Consider the following 19,053-nt stretch of genomic DNA (forward strand, 5'->3'; position numbering starts at 1 on the left):
AGGCAGTTATTTTCTTCTTCTGTGTTTTTTCTTTTTTTGTCTTGTCTTGTTTTGTTTCTGTTCTTTGTTTTTCAGCCGGGTTTCATCCAATCCCCAGGGAAATGCCCGGGGAGCTGCTTGAGGGAAACTTTTTATTTTATTTTTTATTTCAAAGAGAAGAGAGTTTGTAGTCTTTTGTATTTGGAGTTGAAGTGGGTCTGCAGCTGGAACGCATCCCATCGGCACGGCACAGCCCGGCACAGCCCGGCACAGCCCGGCACAGCGTGGCACTCGTTTCTTAAGCCCGCTGAGCCCCTCAGAAGAGCGACACCCAGCCGTAAACCGGCCTCACGGGTTCTGCTGCTTCCACGGTTGGGTCAGAACCAGAGAGCGACGGAGCCTGGAGAAGACGAATCAAAGGAAGATTTGGAAGTATAGTGAGCTACCAACAACAATCCACTCTGTGCAGTAAACAGGTCCGTCAGGGGCTGGTGGATCGCTGAGACCGGAGCGTTCAGAGCATAAAGGAGAAGTGATGCGTGTTGATGCCTCTGTTGGGCTCTCAGGTTCCCGTCTTTCTCTTTAATGATGACTGGAGGGCAGGCAGCGCCGAACTGAGAGCTAGTGATTTTAACAAGGAGACAGCTCTTCGGGGGGGGTGAATGGCATGAGGATGATTTTGCTTCACTTGTTGTTTATGTGTTTTGTCCAGTTTTATAACCTCGTTGCTCTTCTTTGGAGAACTGAGGCTTACGTGCATCTGTTTCAATTCCCTCAGTTTAAAATCGTACTCAAAACAACAACAAAATCCAAGGAAAGGTGAAGACAGATTTTTTTGTAATGACTTCATAACTTAAATTGCTATTTAAATAATAATATAAACCACGGAGTGAACAGTGTTTGCATGTGCCGCTCAGCGCTCCGAGTGCCTCGGCTGTGTGACGGCTCCCCTAATGGCCTGTGATGTCAGTCCCCATCCTAATGGGCCGTCCTGTCATCCGGCAGAGCAGTGAGTGACACGCAGGCGGCGGCCCTACTCGCCAGCCCGCCGCTCTCCCTCCCTGCCCTGACCAAGTCGCCATCAGCTGGACAGGCGGGGGTGACAGCAGCCCTCACCTGCATCTCCGCAGGTCTGCAGCACTGTCGCTTTGATCAGGCCGGCACCGGATCGGGCAGGTGTCAGGACCGGGGCCCCGCTGACTGGCCCCTGAGCTCCGCAGCCTGACATGGCCCGAGGGAGATGTTGACTTGGCAGCACTGGACTCCCGTCGTGCTCCAAAGCCAAGACAGTGTCAAAGCTCAGAGAGAAATTATATCGACTCCGATTTATTAATAGCAGCACTGAGATAATTGCTCCGGCACTCGCGCCCTGTCCGTTGTGCATGGAGGAGCACGGTGCAACTCAAAGGGTTAACGTCAAGCCCTCTTGGATGTAGCTCCTGTTTCCTTTACTGCAATGGTTTGTTAAAATAATTGACAGTGAGTAGTGTGTAACTTCTGCCAAAAAGTGCTAAGAAAGCAATGGAGAGGAAACAGCAACACTCGACTGTTCTGGAGCAAACAAAAGGGAAGAAGAGATCCAGAAAGACTAAAACGAAGGGAGCGAGGCCTCATCTTTCACAATAAACAGTTGTTCTCTGTCGTTCTCTTTCTTCTGCAGCCAAACAGCCATCAATAGCATGTAAGGGACATCGATTTCTCACAGAGGCTTTTTGAAACCTTGCATTGATCCGCGCACTTCTCCTACGGCGGAGACACATCGATTTTCTTTTGCTCGGGTAAATAAAGACTCAAACGTAACCATCCCCCTCCTCCACCGCCACTCGGCTCCCTTAACCCCCTGTTAGAACCAGCGTCAGCAGGAAAAGTGAGCAATGCCTTGATGAAACAACTATCAAGCCACGGAACAAGATGAGAGTGTGAATACACTTTGGGCCCGGTAACCAACTTTTGTCATTTTTGCTGTTCACTGACTCTGGCCTGTGGGAGAACGTGAGGGAGGAGAGATGTGGGTTTGTTCATGTCTGAGTTGCAGATGCAGATGATGTCATGGTATCATTGACATCAGACTTGGCAAACATGAACATTTTGAAGAGCTGTGTAGTTTTTTTTTTTTTTTACTGGAATCTAGATTCACATAGTCAGGATAACAGCTGTTGTCATGGCAATTTACCAAACCGTCAATTATTATAACGGTTAATAAAATGTGATGTTCTTTCCCGAGGGAACAGCTGATCGTTACCAAGATTATTCCTCACAGGCTCTTTTTTCTCTCTTCCTTCTCACCTTCAATTCTCAGGTAATTGTTCACTCAGTGTTCACTCTGTCTTCACTCTTCATTTCTACCATTTTCTTAAAATAATAAAAAACACTAAACGGTAATACGATTGTGACAAAAGAAAGACATTACTTTTAGAGCTTGGATTTAAGGGACGTGAAAATCTCTTCAACTTCAGCTAAACTGTTGCTTTATTCGATAATATTTCTTTGGAAGGATTCTTGTTCTTCCCACCTGCCGCGTGTCCTTGAGACCCAGAAGCCAGATATCCTGATAAAGTGCGTCTGTACTTTCAATAATCACAGGGGCGCTATATTGACAGGAATACCACGGAGTGAAAAAGCAGCAGTGAGAGCAATAAGCCAAATAAATGGCTACTTGTCTAAAGCCCTGTATTGAGTGCTATGAAGAGAAAGTGTTAGCTTTGTTTGAAATCCTGGACTTTTATCGACAAGCCATTTATATCCGTTATGTGATGTGTGTATTTACTTCCTGGAAGCAGCTTCACAGCCTTTGCATCTTATCCGGTGTGTGTGTGTTGCATTGCATCTGGTTGTGTTCATTGTGCTCGCTGCAGCACCTGTGCTCCACTTTCCACATCTTTCTCCATTGAGCATGTAGCAGAATGAGAGAACCCCCCCCCCCCCCCCCCCCCCCCCCCCCCGAGGTGTCTGCCTTCTCCTCCGTGTACGTTTACTGGTGATTAATGACTGCTCCGCTTCACCGACAGACACGGCAACAACAAAAACAACGGAGAGAAAAAGGAAAGGAACAAAAAGCAACATACTGTACAAGTGAGCTGGAGCTGATTGAATTGGAGAATTTGAGGGCAGGGTGTAGGGGAGGGAGGAGGGGGGTACAAAGGGTTTGGGTATGATTGAGAACAAGAGAGAGAAAGGAAAAAGGAGCAAGAGAAGGGAGTGTAGGGCTAGACCGGGATTAGAGAGAACGTCTGTGTTTGTGTTTAGGTCTGATAGACTTCCCGGAGAAATGCCGTTCGCAGCCTCCTCCCCTCGAGCCTAATGGAGGCTTCTGGCATCTGCCACCCCGCCGCCCGGCCAACACCAGCACTGCACAGCTCGAGTCTGCCCGCTTCATCCTTTTCCACGCCCCCCCCGCTGAGACAAGCACATGCACGCACGCTTCGATGACAAACAAACAAACATACGCACACACGGGCACTTGAGAGAAATGACTTGTCCTACACAGGAGGCAAATAAAGGTTCTGTAAAGCGGTGTTGCCTTTGTAAATGCTCATTGTTCTGGGTTTTTGTTTGTTCGAATTTCTGCTTTATCCCTGAACAAAGAGGAGAAAAAGCTAAGCTAGAAAAATGGGACTCCGTAGTGTATTTGTGTTTGTGTGTTTTTTTTTTTTAAACTAGTCGACCAGAGAAGCCACAGGATGGTGAAACGCTGGGATGCGAGTATTTAAGGATCCCAGTCCAATCCGGAGCTCGGTCACTGGGAAACCACAGCGCTGCCCATGTGGAACGCTTTATGAATGTCGGACAGCAGAGTTCTCGGGACTAAATAAATTCCGGCTGTGAAAACACTTAAATGTGTGGCTACGTCTAAGTCTATCAAACACATGAACTCTACAGGATGTGCAGTGGTGTATATGTACTCAAGAGGACTTTCTTCTTGGCGGTGTTTTGTCTTGCATTCTTTCGATGTTCTCGTAAAGTCTCTTTCCTGGCAGCCGCACGTCCTCCAACACACATGCTCTCTCTTCATTGGCCAGGGGAAGTAAATAAAGGAAACACTAAACTAGAATGGATGGACCTCCTGTAAAGTTTGAAGAGGGAGAAAAAAGGACCGAGAGACCTTGGTCCACTCTGGGGGGAAAAAGCACAAACAGCCGTGTCAGCACTTGATTCCTTCTTTGTTTTTACTCACTAAAACATCTTGGCCACTTTAAACTCTTGGCTTTTTTTGTTTGGTTTCACTTCCTCAGGAATTCAGAGAAGGTGTTCCTTCTTCCAAACCCCAAGCTTCGACTTTTATTCCAGCTGACACCGCAAATCACCCGGCCAAATATTTGATATCTGCTGGTCTTCTTTTTAGCCGTGCTCTACTGGTGACGTTGGACCTGCTTCATCAATAGAATCTTAAAATCAATGTGAAAACAACCAGCGAGGATGCTGGAATCCGTAACCAGTAATAATCCCAGCAGCAGGGTTTTGCACCAATTCGACGGGGATGTAGAGATGTGTTAGGAATCATTACGTTTATGTTTCTGATCATCTCTTCGCCCTTTAGCGCAAAAACCCAGTCAAACTCAAGAAATGAACTTTGCTACGGAGACAAAGGATATTTCAGAAATTCAAATAACGGATTTATCAAAAAGAAAAAACATAGCCTGACTTCTTAAGTGCTCATCATGTGCACAAGTGGATCAACCCCCTCACACATAAGTGTAAAGTTAAAGTGTTCACATATGACGACTGTTCATTTATTCCCCTAAAAATAACTGCTCCTGTGACTGAAGCTGAAGAGCCGGTGGGAGGAAGTCGAGAGTGCTTTGCATTGTTACTCCTGCTAATGGAGTCTTAGTGATGGAGAGGCATGCTCACCGCCGTCCGTTCTGACAGGTCAGCTGATTAATAAAACATTATAGACCATTTTCCGAATAGTGTGAGACTCGGGTATTTAAGAGAAGAGGTGAGCATCTGAGGCTGCATTAATATCTCACGCAAGGAGGTGAGCCAGGGCGTTCATGAAATATGAAGGGAATAGCTCCATGTTTTATTTGACACTCCAGAGTCTTGTCTCCCCCCCCCAAAATGATTCACTGTTTTCCCGAGGGCCACACCTTTGTCTCGGCACCAAAATACTTTATGAACTGCATTTCCTTTCCTCCTAATGAAATTAGTGAGATCAATATAATCACATCTATCAGCCCCGGGGGAAATGGAGTCTCCTAATCTACAGGTATTGATGAGGTAAACAAATTGTTACTACATTCATGCATTTGTCAACAGCACTTGGCCTTTGTTTCCCTTTTGTGTTCGGGGGGAAGTGAGACTGAAATGTAATTTTCACAGTTTAATATCTCATTATTTTGAAATTAGTGGCGTGAAGTCCCGGTAAACATGTTCATCAGTCGCACTCGGCTGGAGAGAAGGAAATCCAGCCGCGGCCGGCTTGTGCACATCCAGGCCCAGAGCCGCTCCGACTTAGGCTTAACAGCAACAAAACAAACAAGAGAAAAACTCCGCCTCAGCCACCCACTCGCTCACACTCACTCAGACAGCACACACACACACACACACACACACACACACACACACACACACACACATATTCACAAATCCCCCCCACCACATTCCTCTCAGATATGACATCAGGCAGCACCAGGCGGGCTCCCCTCCTGGGTTCAGTTGGTGTTAAATTAAACAGTAAATCATCCCAGCAAAAGACACCAGAGTTATATGTGAGTCAAGGGCAACAGTTCTGGGCTCCTTAATAGGAGATGAGGAGGACTTTATGAAGGAGATAAATAACGGCTTAACAAACAGCCTCTGTCTGGTCCCCGGGAGGTTGGCCCCGGCGACCCGGCGGATCAGCGGGATGAAGGAGAGCCAAGAATCTATTCCTCAGATGACATGAAAAAATAATGTGCAGTGAAATTGGAAGAAAGATATTCGGGAGGGGACTCGGGGAGGTGGGGACCAGTGATGAAGTGAGGGGCTGTGGGTGGCGGTGATTGTTGGCGATATGAGACAAGGTCGGTGGAAACGGAGAGGACGGGCTGACAGACAGGCTGGCAGACGGACAGAGAGACAGACAGAGAGACAGACAGAGAGACAGACAGAGAGACAGACAGGGAGACAGACAGAGAGACAGACAGAGAGACAGACAGAGAGACAGACAGAGAGACAGACAGAGAGACAGAGAGACAGAGAGACAGACAGCGGGACGGAATGGAAAGCAGAGCAGACATATCAGACATGCAGATAAACGCGGTCTACCCATCAGGTTATTCTTTCCTCCCACCTCACCCTTTACTGGTTGAGAGGCAAAATAACAAATTCAACATAGATAAACAGTGTTTAGAGGAAATGGGAGAGGGGGGGGCTCCTTGTGCACAAGATTGAGTTGAAGCACTTGAGGTTATGTGAGTTAAATTCTATTCTCACCTAATGTGCTTGTATTTTTCTCCATTTTCCTCTCTTCTGTTCTTTCTTTCCTGGAGGTAAAACTTGAGGGGGGGGGGAAATCAAAATCGAGGCTTGCGAGAGAAAACTTCAGATCCTATTTACTTTGTCATTTTACGATGAAAGGCCCCAGTCGGAATCTTTCCATGCGAGCATAATGGAGACTGTCATGGGCTGATGGTGTTTTTGTATAGTGGTAAACGTCCCCTGAGCTCATACATACCCGGAGACACGCAGGAGCACAAACACATAAAGATCTGCTACAAGCAGGCGTACAGTGCATCACCACTGTGAACGCGTTTATCCTGAAGGTAAACACTTTAGCACCCGAATAAAAAAGTTGCCGGTGTTTTTATAACTTGTCTTTTAGTTTTGTGGCTTCCTCATTCGCTTCCCAGTCGTGAGAGGAGTAAACTATTTCGGGGCCAATATTCCCCGATGCTGCTTTACACATTTTTATTTGCTCTTCATTTTCAGGAGAATGGAACATTTCCTCCTAACGCTCTATAAAAGCTATAACATCCCACATTGTTAATAAAACCAGAATGATGCATAGCTCGTTGCACAGCACCTGGCATCGCGGCGTGCGGGGGGGGGGGGGGGGGGGGGGGTTTGTATGGTTCATCTGAGGCTGTGCAAAACGCTTCTTTATATAAGGTGATTTGTACTGGTCGCTGTGTAGTCTGAGTGGCCAGGGAGGCTGCGGCAGTTCCTGATTTCCGGCCATTTTTTTTTTCTAATGAGTTCCGGGATGAGAAACTGACCACGGCTGGTTCTGATCAGTTTCCTGATCTGTATCAATCAATCAACCGGCTGACATGTCGTCTGCTTCCGAAAAAGCAGAAACCACGTGCACACCAGCCATCTGCATGTCGTTCTTATGACACATATGTTTATGCTCCAGCAGAAAATACACCGGCTTGAATCCACAGACACATGCATGGCTGGGCTGCACAAACACACACAAACACACACACACACACATACACACACATACCTCCTCACTCATCCAAGGTTCATTTGTCAAGATGACAGCTGGACTCTTGCTGAGGTGGAGTTTGCCAAGCTGAATCCCTCGCTTGGTTAGTGGGAGCCAGAACATCCTGGGAAACATTCTGACACACAGTTAGAGGGCTGCACTGGGATTGTGTGTGTGTGTGTGTGTGTGTGTGTGTGTATGTGTCTGTACATGAGCGAGTGTGTCTTTGTGCTGGTGTGCGTGTGCAACTTTTCAAAACACCCAGCAGCGGCATGGGCAAGGTCCAGCCCCTCTTCAGTTCCTGCCTGTGCTTGGCAGGGGCAGGCTTGGCAGGGAGCGGCCCATTTTGTCAGGCTTCCAGTCGACATCAAACGTGCACACTGCACCCCGCCTCCACCAGCAACACCTTTCCTCCTCCACCGCCTCTGCACTCACATCCGGGTCCTCAGACATCTGTTTACCTCGTGATACCCCCAGAGTGTTTGTCCCTGTAGGCTGGGATGAGTGTAGTGCATGCTTCTCCCATCCAGACAACCCCTCAGCTGTGTCCACTGCACGTGTGTGTGTGTGTACGTGTGTGTGTGTGTGTGTGTGTCGGTGTGCAATGACGTAAGTGGATGTTTCTCTGATTACGATGAAAAAAAGACAATTTACGGCACAGGATCCCACAAAGGTCATATGTCTGGTCAAGGGGGAAAGCTTTATTCTCTTAGGTTTTTGTTGTTATACTCTCAATCCATCCTGCCAGACGGATGTCCACTCAAAGTCCTGGCAACTTCTCCACACTTCCTGTTTCCAGTTCTCCGGCCAAAAGCCTCATGCTCGGCCACGGAGTTCTGCTGATGCAGTCAATTCACACTTTCTCCCTCCTAGCTCTCGCTCTCCTCTCTCTTTTTCTCCCCTTCATTTTCTCTCTAGTCCGCATTTCTCATCTCCACCGCAGCCTGATAGATGTAGAAAGTGAGAAGAAGAAGAAGAAAAAGTGATGGGGGGGTGGAAGAGGAGGGTGATAGTGGTGTATGAAAAGTGGACGAAGCAGAATTGTGCGTGTCTATTTGTATGTATATATGGAGTTTGGCTGGGCGAGTAAATGGCTGGGAAAATTGCTATAGCAGCATATTTCATGTCTCTGTCACCCCCCCCTCTCTCTCTTTCTCTCTCTTTCTCCCTCTCTCTCCAACACTCCACACTCTAATTACCCAGATTGGGTTTCCTGGGGATGAAGGGACGAGGGAGGAAAGGGGGCAGAGAAGGGGGGGGGGGGGTCCTTGATATTGTCCTTGTCAAAGCCAACAGGGAGCAACTGGAGAAGTCATTCATGCATCCATCACACTGCCGATTTCACAATTTAATCAATCTCCTCACGGAAAGAGAGAGAGAGAGAGAGAGAGAGAGAGAGAGAGAGGAAGAGGAAAAGAGAGGGGTGAGAGTGAGATGGCAGCCCTAACACCTTAACCCCGCTAAAGCAAAGCTTAGGGGGGGTGTGTCCGCTCTTTGTCTGCCGCCACAATGGCTGCCTTATTTTCATTCTCTCTGCCTGGAAGACGGGGAGTGCGGAGGGCGAGTCATTCCATTGTTACCTCTGGGGAGAAGGGCTCCTCTAATTTGCCATAAGCCTGCACTATTGAAGACCAGACTCCTTTCACAGTGCAATAATTGGAAAAGTCATTCACTGCTTAACTTCCATTACTCCGCGCTTTTTTCCCTAATGTGGGGAAAGATCTGTTTTAATAATCTGCACCTGCAGAACTTCCAGCTTCCAATAAGATAACACAGAGACACATAAAACACCTCATCTCTCAATTTTTATTCTCTCGCTCACTCGCATTAAGCTGGAGGAAACTGGAAGATTTATCTTTTTGCCCTTTCGTCCTCTCGGTCCCTTCAGTAGATCTGGAAATACCGTGCCAGGGGATAGGGGGGGGAATATTTGTGTAAGATTCCATTAAGGTCAAAACAAGTTTGGTAGTTAGTTGTATTTATAAATTGTTTGCAATCATACAATAGTGATTTGATGATGTTGCAGCCTTTATGAGCCACGATAAAAATCATTATTAAGTCTTTCTTCTTATTATCTTATTGCATGTCTTTGGTTTATTGCAAAGCACTTTAAACTTAATTTTATGTGTGAAAAGTGCTATTTCAATAACCTGTATTATTAATATTATTATTATTACTATGTATCAGCCAAAAGTTACCTCAAAACAACTTCATCTTGAGTTTGCCTTTATTCAAACCCAGTGGGGGAGTGAGGTGAACAGCAGTCCTTGAGGTTTGACCATCTGATGATGAGCAGAACTACAAATTGGAAGAGAGATGAGAGCATGATTCTGTTGTTTGCAAATCAATATGAAGGGAAAAAGAAGATTTGGCACAAATATGACCCTAACAAGACTAAGGGTGTGCAGCCATATAAACAGCCCTGAGGGTATGTAGATGTAAAGCCTGACCTCAGCATGCTAACATGCTCACAGTGGTAGAATGCTGATGTTTAGCAGGTTTAATCTTGACCATGCTCACCTCCTGGGTTTTGCACGTAGCCCTCCTTAACACAAAATACATAAACTTATTGTCGTGCCAGACTTTCTGTATCAGCAGAGTACTGATCTAATATTAAAGACATAACAACTTATAGAACATATGTAACGGCTTTATGTACCAGCTCTGTATTGAAGTGATGATGCCTGTCGTTGTTCTATGTCCTGGCTCGGGGTGAACAGTCAACTGTAAAATACATTTAGGAAAACACAGCCATTACTTTTTGTAAATAGCTGTTAAAGTGCAGCCACTGTTTAAGGAGCTGTGGCTAATGCCACACTACCAGAAATCACTTCCCCTTCGCCGCTCTAAAAAACAGTACTTGTCCATGGCTGTACAGCACCACTGCTGTTTTGGAGCGGCCAAGAAGAAGTGATTACCTGAAAAACAAATTACAGTTTTGAATCTAGTGGGTGAATGCAATCATTTATAATCGCAAACATTTATTTTTCAAACACGCCGATTAAAAAAATAGGGCTTTTGACAGTTTCCCAGGCATTTCCAATGCTGGTGTTAAAACCTCTCTAAACAACACATTTCAACCCTATCACACTTTGACCTGATGATGACAATAGATGAAGTTGTGAAAATTCAATGAATATTGATTAGAGGGCTTTCATTAGGTTGGATGCCCCTCGTTCTCTCACGGAAACAACACTTCAGCCGATTGTTAGAGAGCCACAGGTACATCTGTTCAGGCCGGCTGTGCCATCCTATCCAGCTAATTAATACAATATGTTATACAATTTATGTTTTGCGTTTCACTGAACGAGAGGGCTTTTTTAAAGGAATAACTTCTGGTAAGACTGAGGTAGTCAAACATCAATCCTGCCCTTCTTTTTGAAGAGTTACAACACGCAACATCAAAGCCTGAGCAAAATTCTTTGTTTTAAAAAAAGGGCCATGAAAGCTCTTAATGCAAACACCTTGCTGACTCGCTGCAAAACACAAGGTGTCCTTTCATCTCTGCGTGTAGAACAGAGAGCGTTTGACGTGTGGTCTGTGTGTGTGATACACAAGGCCGTCCACAGACCTCGCTCTTGAAGATGGGGCTTTTCTCTTCAGAGGATGTTTGTGACCTGTTGGCCGTGTACCTGGATTTCTTGTGTGCCTGTTAGGCTTTACCACAAAGCTCCGGGAACATAAGCTATCTCTGTTTGTTCCTGTCGGTGTTTGTGTTTGGAGTTTATATCCCTGTTTATTTCGGGGTGGGGGTGCTCTCAAAACCGTGTATGCTCTGACTTTGCCGTCTGAAAGCGACAGACTGTTTCTGCCGTCCCGCTCCCTGAACCAGTGTCGTTCTCTGAACACACATCTCGGCTCTGCTGCACAACTAATTGGCACAGTCACCAGTCAGTTCTGTGTCTTTGTGTCTGTGGGTTTGTTTCTTTTCGTGTTTGTGTTCGACATGTTTAAACCAGATAGTGAATTATTTTTCAATCTCGAGCATTTCTCTGGAAATACACCAACTTAAAGCAGCTGATTTCAGTTTTGCTCCATGTCAAGAGAGTGTTTTACATTTTTATTGTGGCTACATTTTGCTTTTTCCCCCCCCAGTATTCGTATACAAGTGTATACAAGTGCTGAGTACACGGGTCATCTCTTGTAGTGTGTTATTCATTTAGATTTTGTTTTTTCCTTATTTTTTCCAAAACCGTTCACGAGAAAAGAAATGGAAGCCGGCCAATCATTTCAAGCTGTCAGGAAGATATAATGCACAGAGCAATTCAAGTTGAAAGGCCGCCTTCCATTTCCATGTGTTTTGAAACTGAAGGTTTTATTCAGCTCGATGCAAAGTGATTTCAAGAAACGCTGTTCAACAATATTTCTGAGGCTTTGCTGTGGCTTGTTTTTTGCACCGTTCTCTGGCACAAACACGAACATGAGGCCACTTTGTCTCCACGCTGGAGCCTCACCAGAGCCACATCCGATACGTCCTCTGTCTTCTGTCATGGGTTTGAGGAAAATTGAATAAAAACAAAAAGGGAGGTCGTGAGTTTTTAAATCTGTTCCCTATAAACAAAGCCATGCACGTCTTTAAATTCTATTCAACACAGATCAAATGTCCGAAACAAATCCAGTGCATGTCGCCTTTGTTTGGGCTTTTCACTGAATATGAATATAAATCTGACCTGGCTCAGTTTTAGCCTCAGATGAAGATGTGAATCCAAACATCAACTGTATGAATGGATCTTATCTGCACTTTCTTAACTAAGGAATGTAAATACCACCGGTGTGGATGTATGCACTCATGAGGAGTCTCCATGTCAACATGTGGCCGTTGGGATCCAGTTATAAGTTGATCCCCAGTTAGCTGTGCTTGTACTTGTGGCTTTGGTTCTTCTGGTTTAGTCTTTACTCGCATCGTCTCTTCATAAAATGTAGCTGTAGCAGGGTTTTACAGTATATCTAGATCTCTTTATGAATTAGTGTTTCTTATGATAAACTATTGCCACTGCTGGATGCATGTTTGGAAAGCTGTTGGTTAAGATGCGTTTTAATAAAGCATGACATGTGGTGTATATAAAAGTACAGAAAAGACCAGTTTATAACGTGTAAAGTACATTTCTCATGCCTTCGTTTCAAGAGACTGAATAACGCAACCACAAAGGTCATCTGTGCGAGCTCCTTGTTGCAATCCGTAGTCAAGTTGTATTGTGAAGTGACCTCTAAGAGATAGTGTGGGAGATAGTGTGAAGAGCTCAGGAGAAGGTTGGTGTGATTGAATGTGTGGACAATACAGAAAAAGAAACTGCATATTAATAACTGTGTGATGACAAAGGTTCCTGATCCTTGAAAAGGGTTGTTTTTCATTTAAAACCACAAATCTCATCTTGAACCGAACCAAGTAGTTTGTTGTGTCTGCTTATCTAAACAAACTGTTTGTGTAACTGTGTGTGTGTATTACTGTCACAGCAATGAAAGTTCAGTAGGTCACTCCCGGTCCACTCGCTGTTATTGTAACCGTGATGGATTAAGGTCCAGGAAGCGTTTCAGGAGACGCCCGAGGCATTTGAGAGAAATCATCAAAATGGTTGGTTCAGGTTCGGCTGACTGGTCGGATTTTAATGACACAGAGCTGACACACGGAAAACCGTGTTGTCAATCATGTGGGCTGCTTGTGAACATGAGGGATGGGTGGATGGGGACGTTTCAAATGTAATTGGTCACTCAATGTCTGAGATCATCATCTGACTGGAACAATTTTACCTCCTTATCCATCATTAACAAGAATGGTCTCCACTCGTCTCCTCGTTTGGTTTGTGGAACAGGTCTGGTTCTAAAGCAGTCAAAGATATTTCTGGATATATTAGTTTGACTTCATCAGTACTCTACAGGGATTACTTGTTATATATTGCATGTGACAGTGTTTCTAATATTTCTACTATTTTGTTTGACCCCATATATATGTAAATTGTTATGGATTAGATGTCATCTGTTTCTATAGAGTTGATCAAATGTATATAGCTCCTCACGTATTTATACATATCTCAAACGCATGTTGCCCATAGGCTGGCTGTATAGATTGCCTTATCCAAACTTGGGATTCATTTAATTTAAATATGTATTTCATCGTATCTTTAAATAATGCCGTCGTGTTTCTACAACATACGTGGTCACATATCTGAGGAGCAGTAGCTGGATACTTTGTTAGCGTTAGTTAACATGAATTTTTAAGTGGTAGTTAAACTCCTCCGCACCCCGGTGACTGCAGTAGTAGAGCAACTGTGTTATTCGTTCCCTCCATCTCCTCTGCTGCTGTCCCCCGTGGACCCAGTGGCACAATCATTTCTCATTTGATTCAGCTTCGCCTGGCAGAGGGGAGCCGCGCTCACTGATAAGATCTGCTTAAGAAGCCGACAAGTCGTCAGTAATGAAGGGAGCGGCTTTGATCTGTTGACAAATGGGTCATTTAGACGGTGTCGAGTTTCTGATGCCTAATGATACAGTCATGACGTCCTCTCTCTCTCTCTCTCTCTCTCTCTCTCACTCTCACTCTCTCTCTCTCACTCACTCTCTCGGCTGAGCGCTTCTCGTCCAGCCTCTCTCCCTTACACACACACACACACACACACACACACACACACATTATCAAGACAATGCAGAAATAAATGTGAGGGAACAAAGGAAAAAGACAAATAAAGAAAAAACTGTCTTCTTATTATTGGCGCTCCTTTACTTTTTATTTGTGTGCTTGTCTGTCCACTTCGAAGTGCAAGATAGCAGTGTACCGAGAGAGAGAGAGAGAGAGAGAGAGAGAGAGAGAGAGAGAGAGAGAGAGAGAGAGAGGGAGAGAAAAAAAGCCTCCCTCTCTTCATTAAAGGATATAAAAAGCCCTGATACAGTCATGAGAAGCTTTCTGCGTTTGTGTCATACAAGGCAATTTTTTTTTCTTTCTCCAACACATTCACTTCTTTGCTGGAGCTGAGAAATGGCAGAATGACACTGAGAGCTGCCTGCTGTGGAAATGACGTCCTGTCTGTCACAGGATTCTCTGATAAAAGGAGGAGACGAGCATATACAACATTTAGCCGACTCATTTTCTTGAAGGCCTTTATTGGATCCCTTAAATGTGATTTATTACATACATTATTAATCAGGAGCCAGACGTCATGGCGGAGGCACTTTGTCATCACTTCGCCTTCCGCCCCGAGACAAACAAGCCAAGTGTGAGGCCTGGAGGTGAAACCGTGCATTCTCTCTGTTTTCTGTACATTTTGAATTGGCACAAACAAAAAAGTTGAGGAAAGCGTCCAGGCTCGAATGTGCATGTGTGTGCTCATGCAGCCATGCACATATATGTGGTCGCAACAGACGAGGATGAGGATCCTGGCGCCGTCCCTTAACAATTTAGAACGTCTACGTGAACATTGTGGGAGTGCGAGCTAATTGGCTGGAAAGACTCTGGAAAAATGGGAACTGAAGCTCGTTTTCCCCCCCAAGCAGGACAACTTGGAAACGGGTGGGAAACCAGAGGGGCGGGGAAAACCCAAATGGAATTATGGAGAGCTATCACTTCCTAACTAGTGAGGATTTATACAGCACTGCCAGGGCCAACGGATTGAAGTAATTTCCATTTTTTATGCATGGCTTCTGTCCCCACAGAGACCTGAAGCGAAGAAAGAGAGAGAGAGCGGGAGAGAGAGAGAGAGTGCTGAGAGAGTGCTGAGATGAGAGGCAAGGGGAGGAGTGGCGATGAGAGAGAAGGAGATGGAGAGGAGAAGGGAGAGACAAGAAGAACAGGGGGATGAAGGAGAGGGGGAGACAGTTTGGCAGGCGGATGTGTAGTAATTGCTTGTACTTTCTAATGCGACAGGAGAGGTAGATGGAGTCGGCGTGCGGTGGTCTTGTAGCTTCGCCTGCACAGGAGGGTAATGGCGGTACATCAGGAGTTCAACCAGGCCGCTCGCTAGAATAGCTGTTAGTTTGTCGGCGGTGAACGGGTGGATTTTCTTTGAAGTAATGGCGGTCGATGCCTGCAGCTCGTTAATTATCATAGCTGTCAGCAGTAATTCGCTGAGATATGTGCAGAGCGTGCTGATGCTCTCCTCCCGCTACTCCCCCGAGAAAACACATAAACACAGACTTGCACAAATAGAATTAGTGAGCTGTCGTGACGGCTCCTCTCACATTATTACAGCTAACGTGTCTATAAATGATTGTTTTGGTTTGATTAGCGAGACGCACCTCCTCTGCGCTTTTCTAAAAAGGGAGTTGACGATAACGTGGATGCCGAACCTAGACAGATGTGATAATAGCGGTGTTGGTGGTGGTGACAGCTTTTTATTCCACCAGCAGGAAGAGTCAGGATGACACCTGTCTAATACCACATGTCCTTACCTCGTCCTTGTTAGTTGCTCCGGCAATTTTCTCTTGGCGAGGCAGAATTCCCGGTGTGTCAAAAGTGCAGCTAAATTGGTTCCACGAGTGGTGAAAGATGGAGACAACTCTGGACAGTCTTACTCTTGTGCACTCAGGATCTCCACTGAAATAGTCCTTGAACAAAAGAAGAAGGCTGGGCCTCCCTGTGTGCGTACGTGTGTGTGTGTCTGTGTGTGTGTGATTGAGTCATTCTGATACACCAGCTGATGTTCTCAGGTTGTCATGTACTTATTGGGAAGAGAGAGCACCCTCGGAGCTTCGGACTATTTGGGCACTGAATAGAAAGGCTCCTCCAGATGAGGCCCAGTTACGAGCTGCTTCAGACCAAATCACAGACCCGCTGCAGAAGGCTCCGAGCTTTCTATCCAGCGAGGACAGCTGAGCCAAAATACCTTTCTTTTTATTTTATTTTTTAAGAAAACTTTGTGATTCTTATATACCACAGTTATTAAATAATGCTGCACTCGTGTGCACCCTGGATCTGAGGCTGTTATTTTCCTCTGCCCTATTTTTCCTCCTGCAAAAAAGAGCTGTTTATTGTTATGTTGGCTGTTGTTGCTTCCCTAATCACACAGAAATTATAACCTCAAATCCTCCCTTTACCTATTTAATTGTCATTTTGTTCGCAGCCTGTCTGTATTCCCAGCATGGCTCAAGGGAAGTCCTTCTAATCACTACCTGACCGCCAGAGTAAATAAATGTCCATTTCATTTATCCCTCCCAGAAATATTGAATTTAAATTTCTCTTTTGAGGCAGTCCAATTCTGCCCAAACCGAATGCATAGTGCTCCCTGCAGCAGCACTAATGGAATCCTTGAGTATATATGCTACCTCCAAATGCCCAACTGTGATGTATGTGTGTGTGTGTGTGTGTTTGTGTGTTTGTGTGTGTGTGTGTGTGTGTGTGTGTGTGTGAGTTCCCAGTGAATAATATGTACTATCAGGTTTCTTAGATTATTAAACTCTGGAGTTTTTATATTTCACAGTGTGGTGCTTGAATCATAAACCCCTCACTGTGTATATTTAACCAATAGGTGTAGGTTGGCCGTGGGGATCTGTGTGAATGACCTAAGTTTTGTTGGGTAGAGACAGAAGTGAGATAGAAAGTGGCTTTGCTTCTAGAAACACATCATGAGGCCGATAATCTCTCCATTGATTTCCTGTTCTTCTCTTTCATGTGATGCAGATTCGCTCCGACCAGGACCAGGACATCTCGATCCGATACAGCGTCACTGGGGTGGGAGCGGATCAACCGCCCAATGAGGTGTTCAGCATCGACCCCGTGGTCGGGAAGATGTTCGTCACCAAACCTCTAGATCGAGAACATCGCTCGTCTTACCATGTGAGTGTCTCTCGCCCCTTCTCTCTTTCTCTTGGCCTCACACACACACACACACACACACACACACACACACACACACACACACACACGCACGTCCATGCACAACACACCGGCAATGACCTTTGAGATGAAACTCATGAAGATTATTATAAAGCTGTTAAACGCTTTGACACAACCAGTTCCTTTACCACCTCGGCAGAAGTGGGTTTGAATCTGAATCTGTGTAGTTACACATGAGAAATACTACAACAGACAATACAACAAATTACAAAACAAACAAATCAGCTCTAGAAGCCATTAAGTGAAAAGCCATTCCATAAACATTCCATAAGAATATTGCACTACAGTATTAGGCATGGACACATTGAAGCACAGCAAGGATTAGTCTAGTGCACAGTGATGTTGAAAAGAATGATGGAAACTTCTGTTGTATGCAAATCATCAGGATGAGGTGACGTATTAAGTCAGGGAAAGTAATAATCAATCATTGAGTTCACAGCCGATCACATTTAACTCTTAGCTGAGGGATAAAACCAGTTTTTATTGTTTCTTTAACCCGTAAATTGCATATAAAGATCCTCACAGTTTTCAGAATATTGGGGAATATACAGGATAGTAACCCTAAGGCCGCCATGTTGTGCATTTTGAGCCTGAGTCTGCGCAGTGAAGTGATCAGAGGATCGAGGTCTTGTTGATTCACACGCTCGACACCATCATGACGTTTCAACTGGTTTAATGTCATCGAAAAATGGATATAAACCGATCTTACCCCTTAAAGGAGCACTTGGACATACATCAGTGGGATGAGAATTACCTAAAATAACAGACATATTATATCAATAGTGTTTTTTCCCCCCATTTTTGCCAATGTCCAATCCACTAACATGGAGGAGGAGGGGGTTTCATGATGTCTCCTGAAGCAGGTCAACACGGGGCATTAAAGACGCTCTTCCTTCACTTTTGGGGAGCCGTCATGTCGCCCATGCTTATAGACAGTTAAACCTAAAATGAAATGTGAAATGGTGGCTGATGGCCCTGCTGGTCTGAAGCCATTTTCTCCCATAAATACCAGCACCTGCCTCGGCTCTGCTTCTCTGGAATGAAAGTGCCATCTCTCTGCAGCCTTTGTGCTGTGCATGCTGCTCTAAGAATGGAAATATTAGGCAGTCAGGCAAAGCGTATTTAAAATTTAATCAAGCACTAACTTCTTGTTTTTCTGCCTGAGCAAGTCTCTCCACAAGTCTCTCTCCGCCGCCACGAGAAGAAGGTTTGGGGCGTAGTGTAGTAACCACAGTGGGTTTATCACTTTACGTTTCTGTGTCTGTCTCTGAACCAACCCGCCGTCCTTGTTTTTCTTTGGAAGCCGAGTCTGAGTAACGGTCCTAGAGAGCTGGCAGGCCCAACCTTTTAGTGGGAGCCGAGCAGATTAATACCTGCGAGAGACTCCAATCAATGAGGTGATTTGTTAAGGAAGGCGCAGGCTTTCTAAAGGCTGCTTTAGTTAAATTCAGTGTTTGCTGTGGAGGAGAAGTGTTCGTTAATGGTGTGGAATACAAATTGAAAGGGGAAACCAGATGAGACAAGGTAAAGATGTAAACAGATGAGGGAAGGTGTTGCCGATCAATTACTCTGATGCTGTTAAGGACGAGACGGCAATTAAACCGAATCGTGTAAAACTTTAAATATTGTGCAGAACATTATCCTGGAAGACGACAACACAACAAAGTTAGAAGTTGAGTTTGTGCTCTTTCGTTTGTTTACTTCATATTTCATGCAAGGACAGAACAAAGTTATGGTCGGGTTCTTTTTCTCTCTCAAAAGAATGAGCACTCTGAAATTCAAAACTAGCCGAGCAACACAAGATGCATTCTTATGAGGAGAAAAACCTTGGAGCATC

The 19,053-nt window shown here is 45.1% G+C and overlaps 1 protein-coding gene across 1 annotated transcript in view; it reads left to right on the plus strand.

The window, feature by feature from the left end:
- LOC128441773 (cadherin-4) overlaps positions 1–19,053 on the plus strand; it is a 210,685-nt gene that overhangs the window by 161,056 nt on the left and 30,576 nt on the right. The window contains exon 6 of the mRNA XM_053423858.1: positions 17,001–17,156. Within this exon, the coding sequence (XP_053279833.1) occupies positions 17,001–17,156 (156 nt within the window). The remainder of the gene's footprint in view (positions 1–17,000; positions 17,157–19,053) is intronic.

The sequence above is a fragment of the Pleuronectes platessa genome, chromosome 6, assembly GCF_947347685.1.
Source record: "Pleuronectes platessa chromosome 6, fPlePla1.1, whole genome shotgun sequence".
NCBI classification, from domain to species: Eukaryota; Metazoa; Chordata; class Actinopteri; order Pleuronectiformes; family Pleuronectidae; genus Pleuronectes; species Pleuronectes platessa.